The sequence below is a fragment of the Muscardinus avellanarius genome (genome assembly GCF_963383645.1).
Source record: "Muscardinus avellanarius genome assembly, chromosome: 21".
Taxonomy (NCBI): domain Eukaryota; kingdom Metazoa; phylum Chordata; class Mammalia; order Rodentia; family Gliridae; genus Muscardinus; species Muscardinus avellanarius.
Genome location: NC_137807.1, coordinates 20882424 through 20902595, shown reverse-complemented (window position 1 = coordinate 20902595; position 20172 = coordinate 20882424). Strand labels below are relative to the sequence as shown.

General features: G+C 53.7%; 1 protein-coding gene across 1 annotated transcript in view; it reads left to right on the top strand.

The window, feature by feature from the left end:
- MYO18B (myosin XVIIIB) overlaps window positions 1–20172 on the top strand; it is a gene marked incomplete at both ends in the record, with an annotated part of 248379 nt that overhangs the window by 150017 nt on the left and 78190 nt on the right. The window contains 5 exons of the mRNA XM_080717797.1: window positions 7542–7655; window positions 9493–9609; window positions 12180–12263; window positions 13290–13427; window positions 18872–19057. Of these exons, the coding sequence (XP_080573923.1) occupies window positions 7542–7655; window positions 9493–9609; window positions 12180–12263; window positions 13290–13427; window positions 18872–19057 (639 nt within the window). The remainder of the gene's footprint in view (window positions 1–7541; window positions 7656–9492; window positions 9610–12179; window positions 12264–13289; window positions 13428–18871; window positions 19058–20172) is intronic.

The window sequence follows — 20172 nt, the reverse complement described above, 5'->3', positions numbered from 1 at the left end:
ACCCTAGGATACTCTACCTCCGAGCTACACTCCTATCCCTTTTAATTAAATTAATTTGTTTATTTATTTGAAACAGCGTTTCCGCTAAGTCGCTGAGGGCGGCCTTGAACCTACCATCCCCCTGTCTCAGCTTTCCCAAATGCTTTAGTTTAATAAGGGTCCCAGCTGTCTACAGCTTGAGCCGTAGGGGATTCCATCCATGGCTCAGAACTTAACGCTGAAAGTTGCTTTTCCCAAGCGCCCCGATCGGGGTAGCTGAGCTTTGCCCACCGTAGACGCGATCTCTTAAACAGAATACCTTCCCTGTGGCATTAGCGATGCGGTATTCTTTAAATCCCCTGAGTTGTTCAAGCAGACCCAGAAATCCAGGGCCTAAGTGGCCTGCTGAAATATCAGAACGTCTCCTCCCCCCATATGTCTAGCCAGCTCCCTCGCTCGCTCGCTAGCTCGGAGCTTAGTAAGTCCAAAGCAAACATTTTACCCAGGTATTTAAAGCAGGCAGATGGCTTCGCATAGCAAAGGGCTGCTATTCATCAGCCTGCGGCGTGTGCCGGGAATCTCAATTGGCCTTGGCGCTGAATAGAAGGAGGTGCAGGACAGAACGCCTGGGATGAACCCGGCTTCAGAGGCCCGGAAGCAGCAGGCCCTTGGAGCCTGGCTGATTTCCATCTGACCTTGAGCGGGCCACCTGCCCCCGCAGCGTCCTGGCTTGTGCGTGACGAGGCGCCGTGTTTCCTTGCAGGATTTCTGTGAACTCTGGTGACCCTGATACCTGGTGGCCCACGCAGGGTCCCGACCAGAAGTCTGCACCCACCCGGCTATCGAGTGATCGGGATGGGGACAATTTACCCTGCGAGCGTAGGAATTCATGTGCAGAATAGATAAAGCAGAAACGTCACTCTCCATCCTAAGCTTTGGGGAAGAATGACTCTCTGCTCTCCTTCCTTCCTCCCTCCCTCCCTCCCTCCCTCCCTCCCTCCCTTCCTCCCTTCCTTCCTTCCTCCCTCCCTCCCTTCCTTTCTTTTTTTCTTTCTTTCTTTCTTAGCATTGGACACAGGGGCATTCTACCTCTGAGCTACACCCCCAGCCCCATTTTATTTTTATTTTATTTTTTTATTTTTTGGTGGTACTGGGGTTCCTCGAAGCCCTTCTACTTCTGGGCTACACTCCCAGACCTAATTTATTTTTGGAAACAGGGTCTCTTAAGCCAGCACGGCTGGCTTCTATCCTGTGCGATCCTCCTGTCTCCGCCTCCCAAGCACGCGTGTGCCACCACGCCCGGCCCATTTTATTTTTATTTCAAAACATAGTCTCACTAAGTTATGGAGGGCCTCGCTGAGGTGCTGAGGCTGGCCTCCAACCCGCACTCCTCCTGTCTCAGCCTCCTAAGTACTGGGATTCTGGGTGCGTGCCCCCATACCAGCTAGAGAAGTTGATTCGACTTTTTGGCAGACCCCATCTGCAAACAGTGTCAGCCATGGTTTCGAGTGTGGCTCTGGGCTAGCGCTGTGGAGATTCTATGTCTTTCAATTGGCTCATTCATCCTGTATCTGAACTCTGGGTTCTAGCAAACTTGCTTGAATCAGCTTAAGTAGAAAAGGGGAAGCAATCGGCCGGCAGATCTGAGCAGCCCCGAGGAGGCGACGGCTGCTCAGAAGCTGCGTCTGGTTCTTCCCGTCATGTCATTCAAAATGCGTCTCTTAGCCGGGCCTAGTGGCACATGGTTGTAATCTCAGTGCTTGGGAGGCTGAGACAGGACGATCCCAAGCTGGAGGACAGCCTCAGCAAGTAGTGAGACTCTAATCAACCTAGCGAGACCCTGTTTCAAAGCAAAAATAAAATAGAGTTGGGTTGTAGCTAGGAGGTAGAATGCTCTGGCTTCAGTCCCTAGTACCACACACACGGAAGAAGGAGAAGGAGGAGGAGAAGGAGAAGGAGGAGGAGGAGGAGGAGGTGAAGGAGGAGGAGGAGGAGAAGGAGAAGGAGGAGGAGGGAGAAGGAGAAGGAGGAAAAGAAGGAGGAGAAGGGGAGGGGGAGGAGGAGGGAAGGAAGGAAGGAAGGAAGGAAGGAAGGAAGGAAGGAAGGAGGCATTCCTTACTGCCTCTGTGCTCAAAGTCCTTGACACCAGTGTGTGTTCTTTCTTAGGCAGGCTCTTCTGTTTGGTGACATGGGGGCCCAAGGATGCTCAGGACAGAACGCCTGGGATGAACCCGGCTTCTTTAATCCCGCTTCAGAAAGGGGAAGCTCTGTTTCCAGGGTCCCAGCAATCATCAGGCATCCGGAGCCAGCCGTGTTATTAGCCTGGAACTAACCCCGCTGGCCGGCGGCGGGGATGCCCAGCTGGCCGGGCAGGTCCCGAGCCCTTCTCTGGGCTCCGGGTGGCTTAGCCAGAGCATGTGGGTGTTTGGGGGACAGGCGATTCTCACAAGAGAAGTGGGGTGCTGCTTTGAAAAGAATGGGGAGGGATGTGGGGTAGGCGCCCCACCGGGTTCCCCCAGAGCTTCCACGTCTGCGTCTGCGGCTGGGGGCCGGATTTCCTGGGCTCATGTTCTGGCTCTGCCAGCTAGTACTTCTCTGACTTTGGGTGCATCACACGCCCCCCGTTTTCCTCAACTATAGAGACGGGTGACCTTGGCCCGGCCTCCTGGTACTCTTGCAGATGTCCAGGGAGTTCATATTTTAAAACCTTCAGGCACAGAGCAAGAACTTCTCTGGGCACAGAGCAAGAACTCCTCCTTACGACCAATGACTTTGGAAGCCTGTGCCTCGTGCAGTGCACAACTCCTACAACCGCACTCAGCACCTGCTCCGTCTAGGAGAACCGTTCCCTGCCCTGTTTTATGGCCGAGAAACACCAAATCTCAGAGTCGGCCAAGGCTGCTCAAGGTCATGGGCTCATAGCTGGAGGAGCGGGGGCTGGAAGCCCATTCGGCTTGGTGTCTGGGTTGCCCCACATTTCCACTGGATACTGGTTGAGAGCCCGTGGCTGCCGCCTGGTCGAGAGGAAGCCATGTTGGGAGGGAACAGCCTCCCCACTGCCTGGGCTTTGACCCTAGACGGTGCTGGTCTCATCTCAGACTTGCTGAAGCATCAGGGCCTTACCAGCCATCATGAAAGCTTAGCATGGACCCGGAACCGTTCTCACCCGTAGCTACGGTGCAGGAAGAACTAGAAATGGGTGTACACCCTGCGAATCGAGGGGGGCTCTGTCTCCAGAACCTGGGTCAGGTCCAGGGCCCCTTGGTGCCCCTCTCAGAATTGGAGCTGATGTGCAGAAGACCAGCTGACCTTTTATTATTATTATTATTATTATTATTATTGTTGTTGTTGTTGTTGTTGTTGTTATTATTATTATTATTATTATTATGCGGTACTGGGGATGGAACCCAGGGTCCTTCTACCTCTGAGCTACACCCCAGCCCTAGTTTTTTTATTCTTTATTTTGAAACAGGGTCTCACTGAGTTGCAAAGGGCCTAAGTAGCTGAGGCTGTCCGCAAACCGCGATCCCCCCCGTCTCAGCCTCCCGAATGCTGGGATGACAAGCGTGCGCCGCCACGCCCGGCTTCTGGATGTTCTCTTTAGTAATCCGCACAATGATCAGGCAGGTACAAGAGGAGAGGTATTTCTCTCCTAAATAGCAAAGGGGCCTGGGGGTGTTGCATCCAGCTGCCTAGAACATCGTTATGGTGATTTTGTCCAAAAGCAAACTTTGAGCGTGGTGGCACACGCCTATAATCCCAGTACTTGGGAGGCCAAGACAAGATGGTCGCGGGTTTGCGGTCAGCCTCAGCGACTTAGTGAGACCCTGTTTCAAAGTAAAAAATTAAAATACGGCTTGGGGGTGTGTGGCTTAGAGATAGAACACCCCGAAGGGTTAATCCCCAGTGCCACACACATTAAAAAAAAAAAATTAGGAAGAGGAAGAAAAATATATTGGTCTTAAACAAAAATCAAACAGCCATTTTGCCAAAAGCTTCTTGCCCATCCAGACCCGGACCACCCTTCGTGCGCTGTGCACCCCAGAGGCCTTGTCCACTGAAAGCCACGGGGATGTCAGGGTGACCTGGAGCCCAGAGGGGTCAAACGTCAGCAGCCACGTTGGCCTAGGATGCCGGGGCCTGAGGATGGATGCTCGTGACTGTTCCACAGGCGTCAGCCCGGCCTCTGCTCCCTGACCCCCGCCGTAGTGCCTTCTGGGCAAGTTGTTTATTCAGAGCAGCCGGGTTCCTGGGCGGCCGCTGCCTCTGCCTCCTTCGGCGACTCGCCACCCGACTTCATAAAAACATCAGTCAAACCCGCCTCAATACGGAGCTAATGTGCACTGAGTTCTTCTTACAGCGGGCCGTCCGTCCATAATGGAAAATCAGCCGAGATGGCCTATATTTTTTCGCGCTCCCTAAAGTGTAATAAATTGAAACACTGAAAGCTGGGCATTAAGATGGTCTGTCGGCACCGGCGCGGAGCCTGCCCGGTGGGGGCCTCAGGCTGGGCGATGTCTGACCTCGCCCATCTTGGAGTCTGTTAAAATCGAGACCCACTTGACTTGTTTGTTCTGGGGTCGGCCGCCTCCTTCCGTGTGCCACAGTCGGCCAGGGATCTCAGAGCTCCTCCCGGAGACGGTCCTGTGTGTCCTCGGTCCTCCTGCCTCAGCCTCCCAAATGCTGGGATTACAAGTGTGCACCACCACGCCCGGCTCTGCATCCACTCTTTGCCGGGCACACGGGGTGAACTCTGGCACCTGGGAGTCTCCACCAGGCGTTGGGTGGCTTTCTCTCCCCCTGCAGGGTGCCTGCTCCTGTCTGCAGTGCTCCAAGATCAAGGCGGGATTGCTGGGAGAGGGATGCGTAGGCACCAGCTCACATATCACAAAGCTGAGCTCTCTCAGTTTACAGACCCCCTGTGACCGCCCGGGTAGCTTTTGTTACATCAGCAGACCACTGAACTGAACGCTGTCTCTGAGCAGGGGTTGACCTGGATTTCAGTCTGTCTGCAGTGAGTAGTGTTCCATGAGGGATAGTGCCTGTGGCCTGGAGGTTAGAGGTCTAGAGTTGGGCCAAACAGGCTTATCCACTAACCGGCTGTGCGACTGCGGACAAGTTGCTTCCCCTCTCTGAGACTTGGTTCCTTCCTTCCTGCCTGCTGAGGGTTGAACCCAGGGGCATTCTACCTCTCAGCTATACTCCTAGCCCTATTTTTTTTTTTTTTTGAAACAGGGTCTCACTGAGTTGCTGAGAGCCTCACTAAGAGGCTGAGGATGGCCTTGAACTTGTCATCCTCCTGTCTTGGCCTTCCAAAGTACTGACCATGCCCAGCCAATTTCCTCATTCCTTTCTCTCTCTCTCTCTCTCTCTCTCTCTCTCTCTCTCTCTCTTTCTTTCTTTCTCTTTTATTTATTTTTTTTTTTTTTGCAGTACTGGGGATGAGCATTCTACCTCCGAGCGACACACCCAGCCCTATTTTTTGTTCTTTTTCTTTTTTTGGTGGTACTGGGGTTCCTGGAAGCCCTTCTACCTCCGGGCTACACTCCCAGACCTATTTTTATACTTTTTTATGTGGAAACAGGGTCTCTTAAGCCAGCACGGCTGGCTTCGAACCTGCGCGATCCTCCTGTCTCAGCCTCCCAAGCGCTGGGATTACAAGCGTGCGCCACCACGCCCGGCTCTGCTGGGCCTCTGCTCTTTGTAGCATGCTCCACCACAGTGTGGGGCCTCCCGTTTCTTTCCACATCGAGCCCTGATGGCGCCTCTCCATGGTCTCCTTCCCAGAGGACCGCCGGAGCATCTTCCTGGCTGGCCGCACCAGCTCCCGACTTGGCCCACTAAGTCTTCCCCGCAGCAACAACAAGGCCACCTGCCGCCTCGAAACCGCCCATGGCTGCCCTGCGGTCAGATGAAATCTAAGCTTCGTGGCCAGCTCCCAGGCCTCACCAATGGGACCCCCTGCCATGTCTTTACCATTGCAACCCGTTCTCTTTCCATATAGCTGTCTGGTCACACCAGCTGTATTTCTATTTTTTTTTTTTTTTTTTAGCGTAGCCTGTGATCCTTCCCCTGCCCCTGGGCCTTTGCACCTCCAACTTCCTCCATCCAGGGCAGCGATTCCTCCTCACTGTGCACAGGGCTGTCTCCTCTGTATCCCTCAGGCTTTAGCAGAAATGCTTTCCGTTTGCGCGGGGCTGGGTTTGCCCAACCTGCGGGGAGCCGTCCTTCCCTGCCAGAGGTCAGAGCGCCTGCTGGAAGATCAGACCGCGCCTGACATCTCATTTCCTTTGTCGATTACACCCTAACAGTGTCAGCTCCCTTCCCTGGCTCAGCCTCATTTTCTCTGTGTCTCAATCTGTCCCAGACGCTGCGGGAAATGAGCCGGCGAATTCCCCTCGGCTGGGGCTGCGCTGAGCCCGGCCTCAGGGATAAGGCTGCAGGAACCCTTGGCCTGGGGCTGGAAAAGGGGGCCTCTGTGGGGTCCTGGCTGCCGGCCGCAGGGCAGGGCTGGATCTAGAGGCGCGGCGGCAGGCAGGGGAAAGCTGCGGGCGTCCCTGGGTCCCAGGGTGAGCCCGTCCCTCAGTCACCTGCGTAGTGCTTTAGCCGAACCCTGCAGGAGCCCCTTCCTCCCTGTCTGTGAGCCCCAACCTTACTCCTCCTGACGCTTTTAGAGACAGCCCTGGCGTTTTCGGAAGTGAGGTAGCTAGTCTGGGCATCAGTCATCTTATCTCTGGTCCTTGAGCCGCGTGGCTTCCGGGCATGGAGCGGCCCTCTCTGAGCCCCGAGTGTTTTCCGTAGGTGATTTCTAAGGGCATTTTCTGTCTGGAGAGTCTGGAGTTCAGAAATCAACGATAGACCCACATTTGCAGGTTGGACCTAACTCTGCCCACGGATAGGGGTCTCTCTGGTGGGGCGCGTCTGCCCTTGGGGCTGCTCACGTGGGTAATTGGACCTAGCTTGGTGGCCCACTTTGCCGGGACAGGAGGCTTAGTGTGTACACAGGCGCAGGGTACCAAAGGAAAGAGAAAAAAAAGGCAAAGATCCTTTAAGTCAATGTGCTCAGCCTTTGAGGACAGAACCTGGGAGGTTTATACGCACCCCCTTTGAACCCTGGACCCCAGGAAAGAAACTTCTATCAGGCAGGTTCACGTTGGTCCTCAAGCCCCCACGATGCTCACCTCATCCCACCTCCCAGAGCCTGTCCACTCTTTCTTGGCTCCCGGGCGGTGGTCCCTGCGGGGCTGCTTGACTGTTGACTGTACGTGTCGTGTGCCTGGCACCAAGAGGGTGTCTGCAGGTATTTTTGCTGCCTGGGACTGGGCAGCAGCCCCTGGCGCGGGGGCGGGTGGCGCAGCCTTATTTCAGGACGAGGCACCTGTGACCTCGACTGGGCGGGGAGCATGGCGGCGCGGCTCACAGATCTGTCTGCCCCCGGGCTGCATGGTGCCCAGGAGCAGCGAGGACAGGGGCCCCTCGATGACCCGGGCGCCTGGCTCTGCAGGAGGGGTGGCGCCCGGCAGGCGGCCTCACGCCCTGTCCTCTCCCTCCCCGCTGTCCAGCTGGAGCAGAGCGAGGCCAAGTGCGAGGAGGCCCTGAAGACCCAGAAGCTGCTGACCGCGGACCTGGAGAGCATGCACAGCCAGCTGGAGAACGTGACCCGCAGCAAGAGCCTGGTGAGGAAGGCGGGCCGCCTGCCCCGCCCCTGCCAGGCCCCGCCCACTGTCTGACCCCGCCCCATCGCCCGCCACGCCCCATTGTCTGGCCCCGCCCCATTGTCTGGCCCCGCCCCCTCCTATTGCAGGCCCAGGGGCACCATGCAGCCCCAGAAGCCAGTGCGCACCTGCTGGGTGCTCCTGACTTTGGAGGGACAGGACACGTCCTGTGGACCTACTGGGTACAGCCTCGAAAGGCTAGGCCTCCCTTTCAGCCCCACTGGGTGTTGCCTCGGAGAAATAGATGTCCATAGTAGACACACTGTGTGCTCTGGTATATAATAAAGACAAGGGCACTTTCTGTAGACCTACTAGGTGTCGTCTAGGAGGAATAGGCCTCCTTGCAGACCTACTGGGTGCCTCCTTGGAGGCACAGATGTTCGTTGTAGACATACTGTGTGTCTGCTCTATAAGAGAGACAGGGTACTTTCTTTGGACCTACTGCATGTCACCTGGGAGGGCTAGGCCTTCCTTGCAGCCCTACTGGGTGACTCCTTGGAGGTATAGATGTCCATTGTAGACATACTGTGAGCTCTGCTCTATAAGGGAGACAAAGGCACTTCTGCAGACCTACCCTGTGCCACCTTAGAGGTATAGGCTTCCCTCATAACCCTCCTGGGTGTCTCCTTGGAGGCATAGACGTTAATTGCAGACCTACTGTGTGATGTGCTGTATAAGAGGGACAAATACTTAATGCAGACCTACTGGGTGCCGCCTTAGGGAGATAGGCCTCCCTTGCAGCCCTACTGGGTACCTCTTTTTAGGTATAGATGTTCATTTTATACATACTGTTTGCTCAGCTCTATAAGAGGGACAGGGAGGCCTCTGTGGACCTACTGGGTGCCACCTTGGAGCTGGAAGCCTTCATTGTAGCCGGATTAGGTCTCACCTTGAGGTGTTTACTGTAGAGACATTAGGCTCCCGGCTCTGTAAGAGGGCCATGGCACTTACTGCGGGTCTGCTGGTGCTCAGCACTCTGAATGCAGACATCCTACTGTGCGCTGGGCACTGTAAAGGCTGAGGGCATACAAGAGGGCCAACCGTGTGCTTCCAGCTGCAAAAGTGAGCAAGGAGACCTGCCGTGGACCTCGGGACTGCGCGGGTGCATCTAAAAGGCACCTCCAGTTTGCTTCGCTCCCTGAACCACGGCACGCTCGCTGCTACAGTGGCTCCCAGGCGTCTGGGCAGTCCCACTGCGTGCTTACGACCATGAGGGGACTCGGGCCTTTTGTTGGGCTCTTGTATGTTTATTTCTGTAAGAGGAGACAATGGCATCTCTCACGGGCCCACTCAGACACACTATTATAGGAAGACTCGCCACTTATGATGCACCTACTGTGTGCTACCAAGGAATGGGGACAAATGAACCTATATTGTAGATCTGTTTTGAGGGTGCAGGTTTCCAAGAACTTTGAGTGTACAGGGTTGACTTTCATGTGTAAAATCACAAAGTTTAGGTAGAGCTAGAGGGTTAAAGGCAAAAGCATGTCCCATGGTCTCTATTGGCCCTTTCACCCTTTAGTTTTTTGCTCTAAATGAAGAAGACAAGCATTCATATACACACACACACACACACACACACACACGCACGCACACACACGCACACACACACTGCATTCAGTCATCCATCCGTGTCCAGTGTAGACACACACACACACCACCACCGCAGCATGTATCAACACCCTCTCCCGGCCTCACCCAAGGGGCTCACTCACCTCCCACGCCCTGGGCAGGCACCATTGGTCCCAGGCCCTGGCCCCACCCATGCCTCACCCCAGCTCTTGGCCGCCGCCCCCAGGTGGACGAGCAGCTGTTCCGGCTGCAGTTCGAGAGGGCAGACCTCCTGAAACGCATCGACGAGGACCAGGATGACCTGAACGAGCTCATGCAGAAGCACAAGGACCTCATCGCCCAGGTGACGGCTGGCGCGGGGACGGGCGTGGAGAGGCCGATGTGGCCTGACCACTTCCCCGTCGTTAGGATCTTGGAGGACTAAATCCCAGAGAGACAGACAGGACTTGTAGATCTCCTGTGGCTCTGAATGGGGGAAGCAGCACATTCAGCTAGCGGGGAAACTCTCCACCAGGAAAAGTTGGTTTATCCATACATCTGTCTACCCATACACCAACCAGATGTTCATTAATTCATGAATTTGCCTTTCACCCTTCTACCTACCCACCCATCCATCCATCTACCCACCAGCCCCTGCCCAGCCAGCCAGCCATCTATGCACCCACCCGCCACCCATGTATCCCCCATCTACTCATCTACCTTCTCATCCATCCATCCATCCATCCACCCACCCACCCTCCAACCCACCCATCTTACCACCTACTCCACCACCCATCCAGCCAGTCATCTACTCATATATCCATTAATTTATGCAACCACCTGCCACCCATCCATCTACCCACCCACCCACCTACCTGCCATCCATCCATCTAACCACTGATCCTACCTTCATCCATCCATCCATCCATCCATCCATCCATCTAACCACCCACCTACCTGCCCATCCATCCACCCACCCGCCCGCCTACCTGCCATCCATCCATCTAACCACTGATCCTACCTCCATCCATCCATCCATCCATCCAACCACCCACCTACTTGCCCATCCATCCACCCACCCACCCACCTACCTGCCCATCCATCCATCCATCCATCCATCCATCCATCCATCCATCATCCTTTAATTCATCCATCCACTTACCCATTCATCTCTCTGTCTATATGCTAACACTACTGAGGCCTTGCTGTGTGGTAAGCTCTGCGAGGCACACCCTGTACGCTGTGCCCAGCCAAGGCGTGGCCTCTCCCTACCCTGCTGAAGCTCATGGTTTAGTGAGCTGGACACACCTCGTCACATAATCACCCAGAGTAGAGAGGAGACCTGTAAACTGAGCTTAGAGTCCAGAAAAGAAGCAGATGTGGTTCTGAGTCCTGAGTTGGGCTGGGGATCAGGGACGCTGCCCCGAGGAGGTGGCCCTTGGGTGGAGTTAGGTTGGGGGATGGAGCACTGGGGGTGTGCAAGGGTTCCAGGCGGAGGGCATGGCACACTCTTACATTTGAAGAGCTTAAAGGAGGCTAGCGGGGGCAACAGGCACACAGTGAGCCCAGAGAGGCCAGGAGAGGAGGGCCATGGCAGGCTGGGGAGGAGGGACACTGCAGGCTGGGGAGGAGGGCCACAGCAGGCTGGGGAGGAGGGCCACGGCAGGCTGGGGAGGAGGGCCACGGCAGGCTGGGGAGGAGGGCCACGGAAGGCTGGGGAGGAGGGCCATGGCAGGCTGGGGAGGAGGCTGGGGAGGAGGGCCACGGCAGGCTGGGGAGGAGGGCCATGGCAGGCTCCGAGAGGCTGCCATGAGTTCGGGTTTTTGTTTCTGGGTGATGGGACTTGTGAGCAAGTGTAGCTGGAGACCCAGCATGTCCCCTCCAGACTGTCAGCCTCACAAGGACAGGCTGTCCTCTGCCTGGTCCAGCCCTGTGTGCGGAGCTGGTTAAGTACGTAGCTGTTGGGTGAATGGACATCGCAGCTGTGCAGGGCAACTGTGACTTGCACCCGGCAGGTGGAGAGAGAGAAGAGGAGGGGTGGTTGGGGCTCAGGAGGCGCCTGGGAGGCAGGCTGGCAGGACGGGCAGCGCACGCCTGGCTGGAGAACAAAGCCCCGGCACATTTCTCTCCTGCATAGTCGGGGAGAACCATTCCCTCTAGGGGCAGCTAGCATCCCCCTCACGTCGCACTCCCAAGGAGATCCTGGGGAAAATGTGCCAGGCAGCAGGTGTACCCACAGATGATGACCTAAGGGGGCTTCTGCTAACAGGGAATCCTGTAAGAACAAGTCACCAGTGATACCAAAGACATTAAAAAACACAGGGAGCCTGTGCCGTCTTGCGTGTCCCTGAATAGCACCCGCTGGTGTCCCAATGCAAGTCTATTTGTTCAATTTCGAAAGCAGTATATAACTGAAATAATAATTGTATTGGAATATTGGAAGCACAGAGGTCGCTCATCCCAGTAAAGCCGAGCTCAGCGTCGGGGCCCTCCCTTTCTAAGGAATCTGCTCTGTACCGCCACCTGGGCTATGTGTACAAGCCCCATGCGTCGGGGCCAAGTAAATACCATACACCCACTTTACAGATGGGGAGACCCAGGCGCGGAGGTTCCCTGGCTCGCCAAGGCCAGTGTCCAGGTCTAGGAGCCCAGTGAATGGACACTCCTCCCTTGCTATCTGGTCCTCACGCCATGGCTGGCGCGCTTCTGTCTGGGCTCACTGGAAGTGGTACCCCGAGCCACCGCGCATGCGCGGAGGTGCAGGCTGTTTGGGAGGATGCGCGCGGTCACTTCTGGGAAATGGCTGTTGTTACAGGTGCTCCGAGAGACATAGACATCTGTAGGTGGGGGAAGCCGGGACACGCGGGGCTGGTTTCCCAGCAAAGCCCGGGGTCTCCTGGCGACGCTTTTTTTTTTTTTTTCCTGCCTCCCCAGTCTGCTGCTGACATCGGGCAGATCCAGGAGCTGCAGCTGCAGCTGGAGGAAGCCAAGAAGGAGAAGCACAAGGTCCAAGAACAAGTACGTGACCAGAGCCGCCATACTGTGGGGGAGGGGAGGAAGGGAAGGTTCCCGGCTCCTGCGCATCACCTCCTGGGAACATGCCCCATCGATTCCTTAATTCAGTCACTCACGCAGTTGCATGCCAGATGAATTGAGAACAGTAGAACAGTCCCAGGACACACACACACACACACACACACACACACACACACACACACACACGTCCTTCTTGCCCATGCTGGTTTCTCTTCCAAAGATACCCAATATAAGGGACTCATCAGGCATTCAGAACAGGATTCTTTCCTTCTGAGAAATATCTCCACCTGTCCATCCATCTCCCAGGAAAGGGGCTGGATGATCCCAAGATGGGACCATATGGCCCTTTGCAAAATCTTCCTTTGGAGTTTTGGCCCCTCCAGAGCCCCCGGCTTCCTGTATTATCTACTGAGTCGGCATCGCCCAAGACATTTTTAAAACCCGTCTAGAACCATGGCTTGTGCCTGCCTCAGGTGACCGTCCTAGTGATCGAATCTCAAACTAACGTCCATGGGCACTGAGGAGCGGCACGCTCAACAAAGATATAGAGGTGCCCTAGCCACGTGATGGGGGCTGACTCTCCATCCAGAGCCACTCCCTCATCCTTCCAATGAAAATAAAGAAACTGAGGCCCAAGGAAGGGACCAGCCTGCCCAGGCTCGTGCAGCCGAGAGGTGGCGGGGTCAGGTGCTCGGTGCTGAAGCTTGCTGAAGCTCACCGGCTAGGTCTGCTTTTCTGTCACAGCAGGAGAAGCACTGATCAAAAATTCTGTTTTGGATTCGGAAGGGATGGGGAGCATCATATGCCCCTGCCTGAAACCCAGGAGCACGGTCTGCCTTGGGAGTCCAGTAGGCCTCCAGATTGGGACCCTGCAGTTCTCTCTTGCACAGACATTTCACATCTGCACTTGCATTGAGGAGGGAATGAGCCTTGGGGTGGGACCTGCGTGCACCGCTGTCCTGGGGCTCGGGGGTAACCGGCAGCCAATGGACCCTCACTGGGCCCCAGCTGCAGGTGGCTGAGATGCGCATCGCGTACCTGGAGCAGTCCACCGTGGACCGGGCCATCGTCAGCAGGCAGGAGGCGGCCATCTGTGACCTGGAGAACAAGACGGAGTTCCAGAAAGTGCAGATTAAGAGATTTGAGGTAGGCACTGGCTTGTGAGCTCCCTTAGGGCTGGAGTGGGGTAGCGTGCTCGTAAGCTCCAGCTGTCCTGCCACCCGTCCTGCTGTGCGCAGATATTATTCATCCATCTTATTCTTCCTCTTCTTCCTCCCTCCCTCCTTCCCTTCCTCTCTTCTCTTTGCTTCCTTTCTCCTATTACACATGCCCATGAATGACCTATCCACCCACCCACCTATCCATCAATCCACCCATCTAACCATCCATTCATCCATCCATCATCCATCCATCCATCCATTGATCCATACACCCACCCATTTGTCCATGCATCCATGCATGCATCCATCCATCTACCCATCCATCCATCCACCCATATAACCATCCATCTACCCATCCATCCATCCATCCATCCATCCATCCATCTATCCATCCATCAATCCACCCATATAACCATCCATCTACCCATCCATCCATCATCCATCCATCCATCCATTGATCCATACACCCACCCATTTGTCCATCCATGCATGCATCCATCCATCTACCCATCCATCCATCCACCCATATAACCATCCATCTACCCATCCATCCATCCATCCATCCATCCATCCATCCATCAATCCACCCATATAACCATCCATCTACCCATCCATCCATCATCCATCCATCTATCCATCCATCAATCCACCCATATAACCATCCATCTACCCACCCATCTATCCATCCATCCATCCATTGATCTATCCACCCACCCATCTGTCCATCCATCCATCCTTGATCCATCCACCCACCCATCTGTCCATCCATCCACCCACCCATCCATCCATATATCTGTTCATCTCTGTCTACCATCATTGGTCCGCCCATTAATCTTCCCTACCACTTTTTCCTCCTCTTTTTCCTTTATTTTTCTTCTCGTTTGGTGACTCAGATCCCCCTGTCTTCTCAACTTTTTTATTTGCTAGTCTATTTCTGCCCACCTATCCCTGCACTTATGTGCCCAGCACCCACTTCACACAGAGATTTATTTTACAATTAGTGTATGCTAGGCTCTTGTTAGGTGCATGGAAGACAGACATAGAAGGTGTAGCACTCTGTAGGAGATGTACCTAAGTACATATACCATGGAGAGGGGCCGAAGGGTTTAGCAGCAGTCATCCTCTCAAGGATGGGTATCTGAGTCACCGTCCCCACGCTATCTTCCAAAGCAGCCGGCCACACAGCTCAGGGGAAGGAAGATTCTTTTGCTCAATTTCTTGGAAATTTTGGGTTCAGTCCATGTGAGGCTGGGGTCTAAAGCTCAGGGCATTGATGGTGGGGAGGGGAGAGAGAGAAAGAGAAAGAGATAGAGATAGATACAGATAGATTGAGATAGATAGAGATAGAGAGAGAGCGAGTGCGCATCCAAAACTCTGCTCTCACCTCATGGAGGCTGAGAACCATATTAGTCCCTAAAGCCACACCCCTAAGGGCTCCTTGGAGGCAACCAAGCTCTGCTTCCAGCATTGCTGCCTTGTTTCTATGAGGGCTGCGGGATTTTTTTTTTTTTTTTTTGGTGGTACTGGGCTTCCTGGAAACCCTTCTACTTCCGGGATACACTCCTAGACCTATTTTTTTTATATTTTTTAAATTTGGAAACAGGGTCTCTTATGCCAGCGAGGCTGGCTTCAATCTTGCATGATCCTCCAGTCTCTGCCTCCCAAATGCCAGGATTACAAGCCTGCGCCACCACGCCTGGCAGCTGCAGGATGTTCTATATCCCCACCATTACCATGGAGAACTGGGGAGGCTTCTGGGAGGAGGTGACTTTAATGCTGGCCTTGAAGGACAAGGAAGACCTGTGGGCTGGGGTGGGGTTCCGTGACTACCTTCACATGAGCTGGAGCTCAGGTGTTTGTTGACCTCCTAGAGCAGAGAGGGGAGGAAGAGCAAGAGCAAGCGGTGAGGGGGATGGATGGATAGACCCGTGGTGGTGGCTGGAGATAGGCAGAGATGGGGATGGGTGAATCACGGGGAGCTCTGGAGACCAAGGTCATAGAACATTCGTAGAGGACATCACCTTTTTTTTGTAGTCCTAGGGACTGAACCCAGAGGCATTCTTCCTCCACGATATATGCCCAGCCCTTTTAAAAAATTTTTAAATTTAGCCGGGCCTGGTGGCGCACACTTGTAATCCCCACGCTTGGGAGGTGGAGACAGGAGGATCGTAAAGGTTCAAAGCCAGCTGTGCTGGCTTAAGAGACCCTGTTTCCAAATAAAAAACGTATAGAAGTAGGTCTGGGAGTGTAGCCCGGAAGTAAAAGGGTTTCCAGGAGCCTCAGTACCACACACACACACACACACACACACACACACACACACACACACATACACACACACACACAAATTAAATTTGAAACAGGGTTCCTGCTAGGTTGCTTAGAGTCTCACTAAATTGCTGAGACTGTCCTCAAACATGAGATCCTCCTGTCTCAGCCTCCCAAGTTCTGGGATTACAGGTGCACACCACCATGTCCAGCTAGGACATCGCCTTTGTAAAAATCCTCTCACATCGGCCAGTCTGTCTGGTGCAGCCCATAGGGCAGGTAGGATAAAAGCCTCATCAGATGCTGGAGAAGATGAGTCCAGAGGGGCCTGCCGACTTGCTCAGAGCACAAAACTCCAAGTGTTGGGGATGGCGGTAGGTTGGCGCCAGACCTTCCACTCATCCTGGGTCCAGGTTCTAATATCTCTTCTGTGTTCTAATATCTCTTCCTCCTGTGTCTGGACAGCAGGAGGCTGCACCCCTCCTTATTCTAAAACATTTTCTCCTGACTCCTTTGGGGAATCTTGTGCCTATCAAGGCTGTTGTGGATGGCGAGCAGAGAGAAATTCTTCATAGCCTTGACCCTCAGTGGTCCTCAGAATGGCTCGGGGTTTCCCCTGAGCAGTCACCTCTGTTGATCACCATGAAACCTTGATCTACTGTATTTTAAGGCATTATATATGCCAGGCGTGGTGGCGCACACTTGTAATCCCAGTACTTGGGAGGCTAAGACAGAGGATCACAGATTCGCGGCCAGCCTCAGCAACTTAGTGAGACCCTGTTTCAAAATAAGGAATAAAAACAGGGCTGGGCCGGGCGTGGTGGCGCACGCTTGTAATCCCCGCGCTTGGTAGGCGGAGACAGGAGGATCGCGCAGGTTTGAAGCCAGCCGCGCTGGCTTAAGAGACCCTGTTTCCAAATAAAAATGTAAAAATAGGTCTGGGAGTGTAGCCCGGAGGTAGAAGGGCTTCCAGGAACCCCAGTACCACCACCACCACCAAAAAAAAAAAAAACCCATAGGGCTGGGGGTGTAGCTCAGAGATAGAATGCCCCTGGGTTCAATCCCTGGTACCACACACACAAAAAAAAATTACATCATGCTTGGCTCTATTTTTTCTTTTGGTGATAGTACTGGGGATTGGACCAAGGGCCAATCTACTTCTAAGCTACACCGTTCAGCTCCCCAGCCCTTTTTATTTATTTATTTTGTGTTTTGAAACAAGGTGTTCTAGGTTGCCACAAGTCTACATTGCAGAGGCTGTCCTCGAACCTGCGACCCTTCTGTCTCAGCCTCCTAAGTACTGGGATTGCAGGCATGGCAAAAGGCACCACTCTGGCTTCATTTTTATTTTTAATTTCTTTTTACTCCATTCAAGTATAGTCAAGTGATAGCAGGGAATAAAGTAAAATGATGTTAGAACAAGGTCATGTCGAGAGATTCTGTTCCCAAACTCATTCTCCCCCTCTGCCATCAAAACTCAGTAGAGTGTTGGCCCTGGCTGCGGAAGGAAGGGATACCCCGAGGTTGTGGTCTGAGAACTCCTCTATCTGCCTCTCAGCTGCTCTTTGAAACTATTGCTAGACTCACTTTGAAAGACAAGGAAGAGCAGACAGTGAGGTTTTCCTTCAGGCAATGATCCGGAGTTGATTGATGATGTCTGTCTGGCCTCTGTCTGGCCTTGTCTGGCTTGTCTGAGCAGGGGCCCAGAGCTCTCGGCAGGGGCCCGAAACAGCCCCATGCCCTCTTCTGTCATGTCTGCTCCCCAGGATCCATTGGTCCCAGGCGCGTGGGCTGTGTCCTGGATACTGCAAAGCAGCTCCGGGATTTGGTCTCCGTAGCACGTGTGATGCCCAAATCCATTGTTTTAGTTTGTCTACGTGAAATTTTGACCCCGGGAAAGGAAACGAAAAAATACCCCAGCATTCAAGAGGCTGAGACAGGATCGCGGCTCACGGACAGCCTCAGCTGCTTGGCGAGGCCCTTTGTAACTCAGTGAGACCCTGTTTCAAAAATAAAAAAGGACCAAAAAAATAGGGCTGGGGGTGTAGCTCGGAGGTAGAATGCCCCTGGGTTCCATCCCTGGTACTGCAAAAACCAAAAAATATCATATACATATAAGAGCTCACGAAAGATAATCTGATCAAAGCCCTTGTTCTATAAATTTAGAAACGGAAGCCCCTGTTGGGGGAAGGATTTGACCCCCGGCAAAGTTCTCCTTCTAGGAGCTCAGTCTGCCTCCGAGATCCGGCCTCGGGAGACTGCTGGAGATTTTAATGATTCCCAGGCTTTATCCAGCGTGCCCCCCAGCCAGACACTGAGCTGAGCCGTCTTCCGTTGCTACACTACATCCCGGCGGTGTCCCTGGGACACAGATACACCCTCATCTTTGTTTCTCTGAGAAGTTTAGCAACCTGCCCAAGGTCATACAGCCAGGAAAAGGTAGAGGTCTGTATGTGTGGTCCTGGGGACTGAACAGAGGGTGTTCTAGCTCTGAGCTACACTGCTAACCCCTGTTTATTTAATTTATCTTATTTTATTGTTGTACTGAAGAGTGAACCCAGGAACATTCTGTATCTGTTTCAGCTACACCCCTAGCTATATTTAAAAAAAAAAAAAAAACAAGGTCTCACTAAATTGTGGAGGGCCTCATTAAGTTCCGGAGGCCGGTCTCCTACACTGGCCTACAATCTTCCTGTCTCAACCTCCCAAATACCGGGGTTACAAGCGAGTGCCACCACACCCAGCTCACTTACAGAGTCTCCCTAAGTTGCCAAGGGCCCCCCTAAATTCCTATGGCTGGCCTCAGAAACTGTAATCTTCCTGTCTCAGCCTCCCCCATCCTGGGATTTTCTAGGTGTGCACCATCACACCCTACAAAACCAGGATTCTTAATCTGATTTTTTTTTTTTTTTGCAATACTGGGCATGAAACCCAGGGGCATTATTCCACCTTCGAGCTACACCCCCAGCCCTCTTGTGTATTCTTTACTTTGAAACAGGGTCTCACTGAGTTGCAAACTAAGTAGCAGCCGAGGCTGTCTGCAAACTGTGATCCTCCTGTCTCAGCCTCCCGAATGCTGGGATCACAAGCGTGCGCCACCACGCCAGGCACATGCCCAGGCCTCTTAACTCCAAGGGCGACATGTGTTCGCTGCCCTCTCAGGCCCTGGTGGTCCGACTTCGGGACAGCCTGATCAAGCTGGGCGAAGAGCTGTCTCAGGCCACCGCATCCGAGGCCCAGCAGCGGGAGAGCAGTCAGTATTACCAGCGGCGCCTGGAGGAGATGAAGGCGGACATGGAGGAGCTGGTGCAGCGCGAGGCCGAGGCCAGCCGGCGGTGCTTGGAGCTGGTGAGTCCTGTGCCCATGGCGGGCGCTTGGGCTGGGGCGGAGCAACCTAGGGCGAGCCCCTGGGGCCTGCGGGAGAAAAGGGGGAAGGTGAGGGGAGGGGCTGAGAGATGAGCTTTTATTGGCTGCAAGCCCTGGGGGCGGGCCCAAGGTAGACCAATGGCATGCGCCGATGCAGGCTGGATGGCTGCCAAGCAGGCGGCCCTCTAGAATCCAGGGCTTTTTTTTTTTTTTTTTTTTTTTTTTACCGCCTTGGACAACGAAGAGGGAACCATGTATATTATGTGTCTGTCTTTCATGAGGTCTTAGTACCCATCATATTTTATAATCCTCGCAACTACCCTGCAAAGTCAGAAGTTTTACTCCCTTTGTTCAGATAGGGAGACCGAGGCCTTCAAAGTGGGGAGAACACCGGTCTCGGGTCAAGGTTTGCTGTGTGTGAGCTCTGAACAGTAACAAACATGGATGAAATAATGACATGATAAAAGCCACCATTAAATATTTGCTTTGTAAACCCCTGGCGTGGTGGCGCACGCTTGTAATCCCCGCGCTTGGGAGGCGGAGACAGGAGGATCACGGGTTCGTGGTCAGCCTCTGCTACTTAATGAGGCCCTCTGCAACTTAGTGAGACCCTGTTTCAAAATAAAGACTAAAAAATAGGTCTGGGGGTGTAGCTCAGAGGTAGAATGTCCCTGAGTTCAATACCTAGCACCACAAAAAAAAAAAAAAAAAAAAAAAAAAAATTGCTGTGTGCCAGGTTCTGGAAGAAATTTTTTTTGGTCTGAATCCTCCTATCAGAACTCTGTACGGTAGGTGTTCTTGTTCTGTTCATTGTAAAGGTGGAGAAATGGAGGCACGGGGCATCAGCTTTTCAGATGGAGGCTCAGGGTGGCACATTCACGAGCCCAGAATCAGGCTGGAGTATGAATTTAAACGCAGGGCTGCCCAGCTCTGCCATGTATGATTTTAACCACCCACCAAGTCAGGCTTTGACCTCAGTGCGGGCCAAAGGACCATTTTCAAATTGTTCCCTGCCAGATGGGAAGGTTTCTCTGTTGTTCTAAGAGCAGTTTCCCGCAGGGACCCCCGAACCTCTCGAGTGTCTGCTGCCCTTTTCG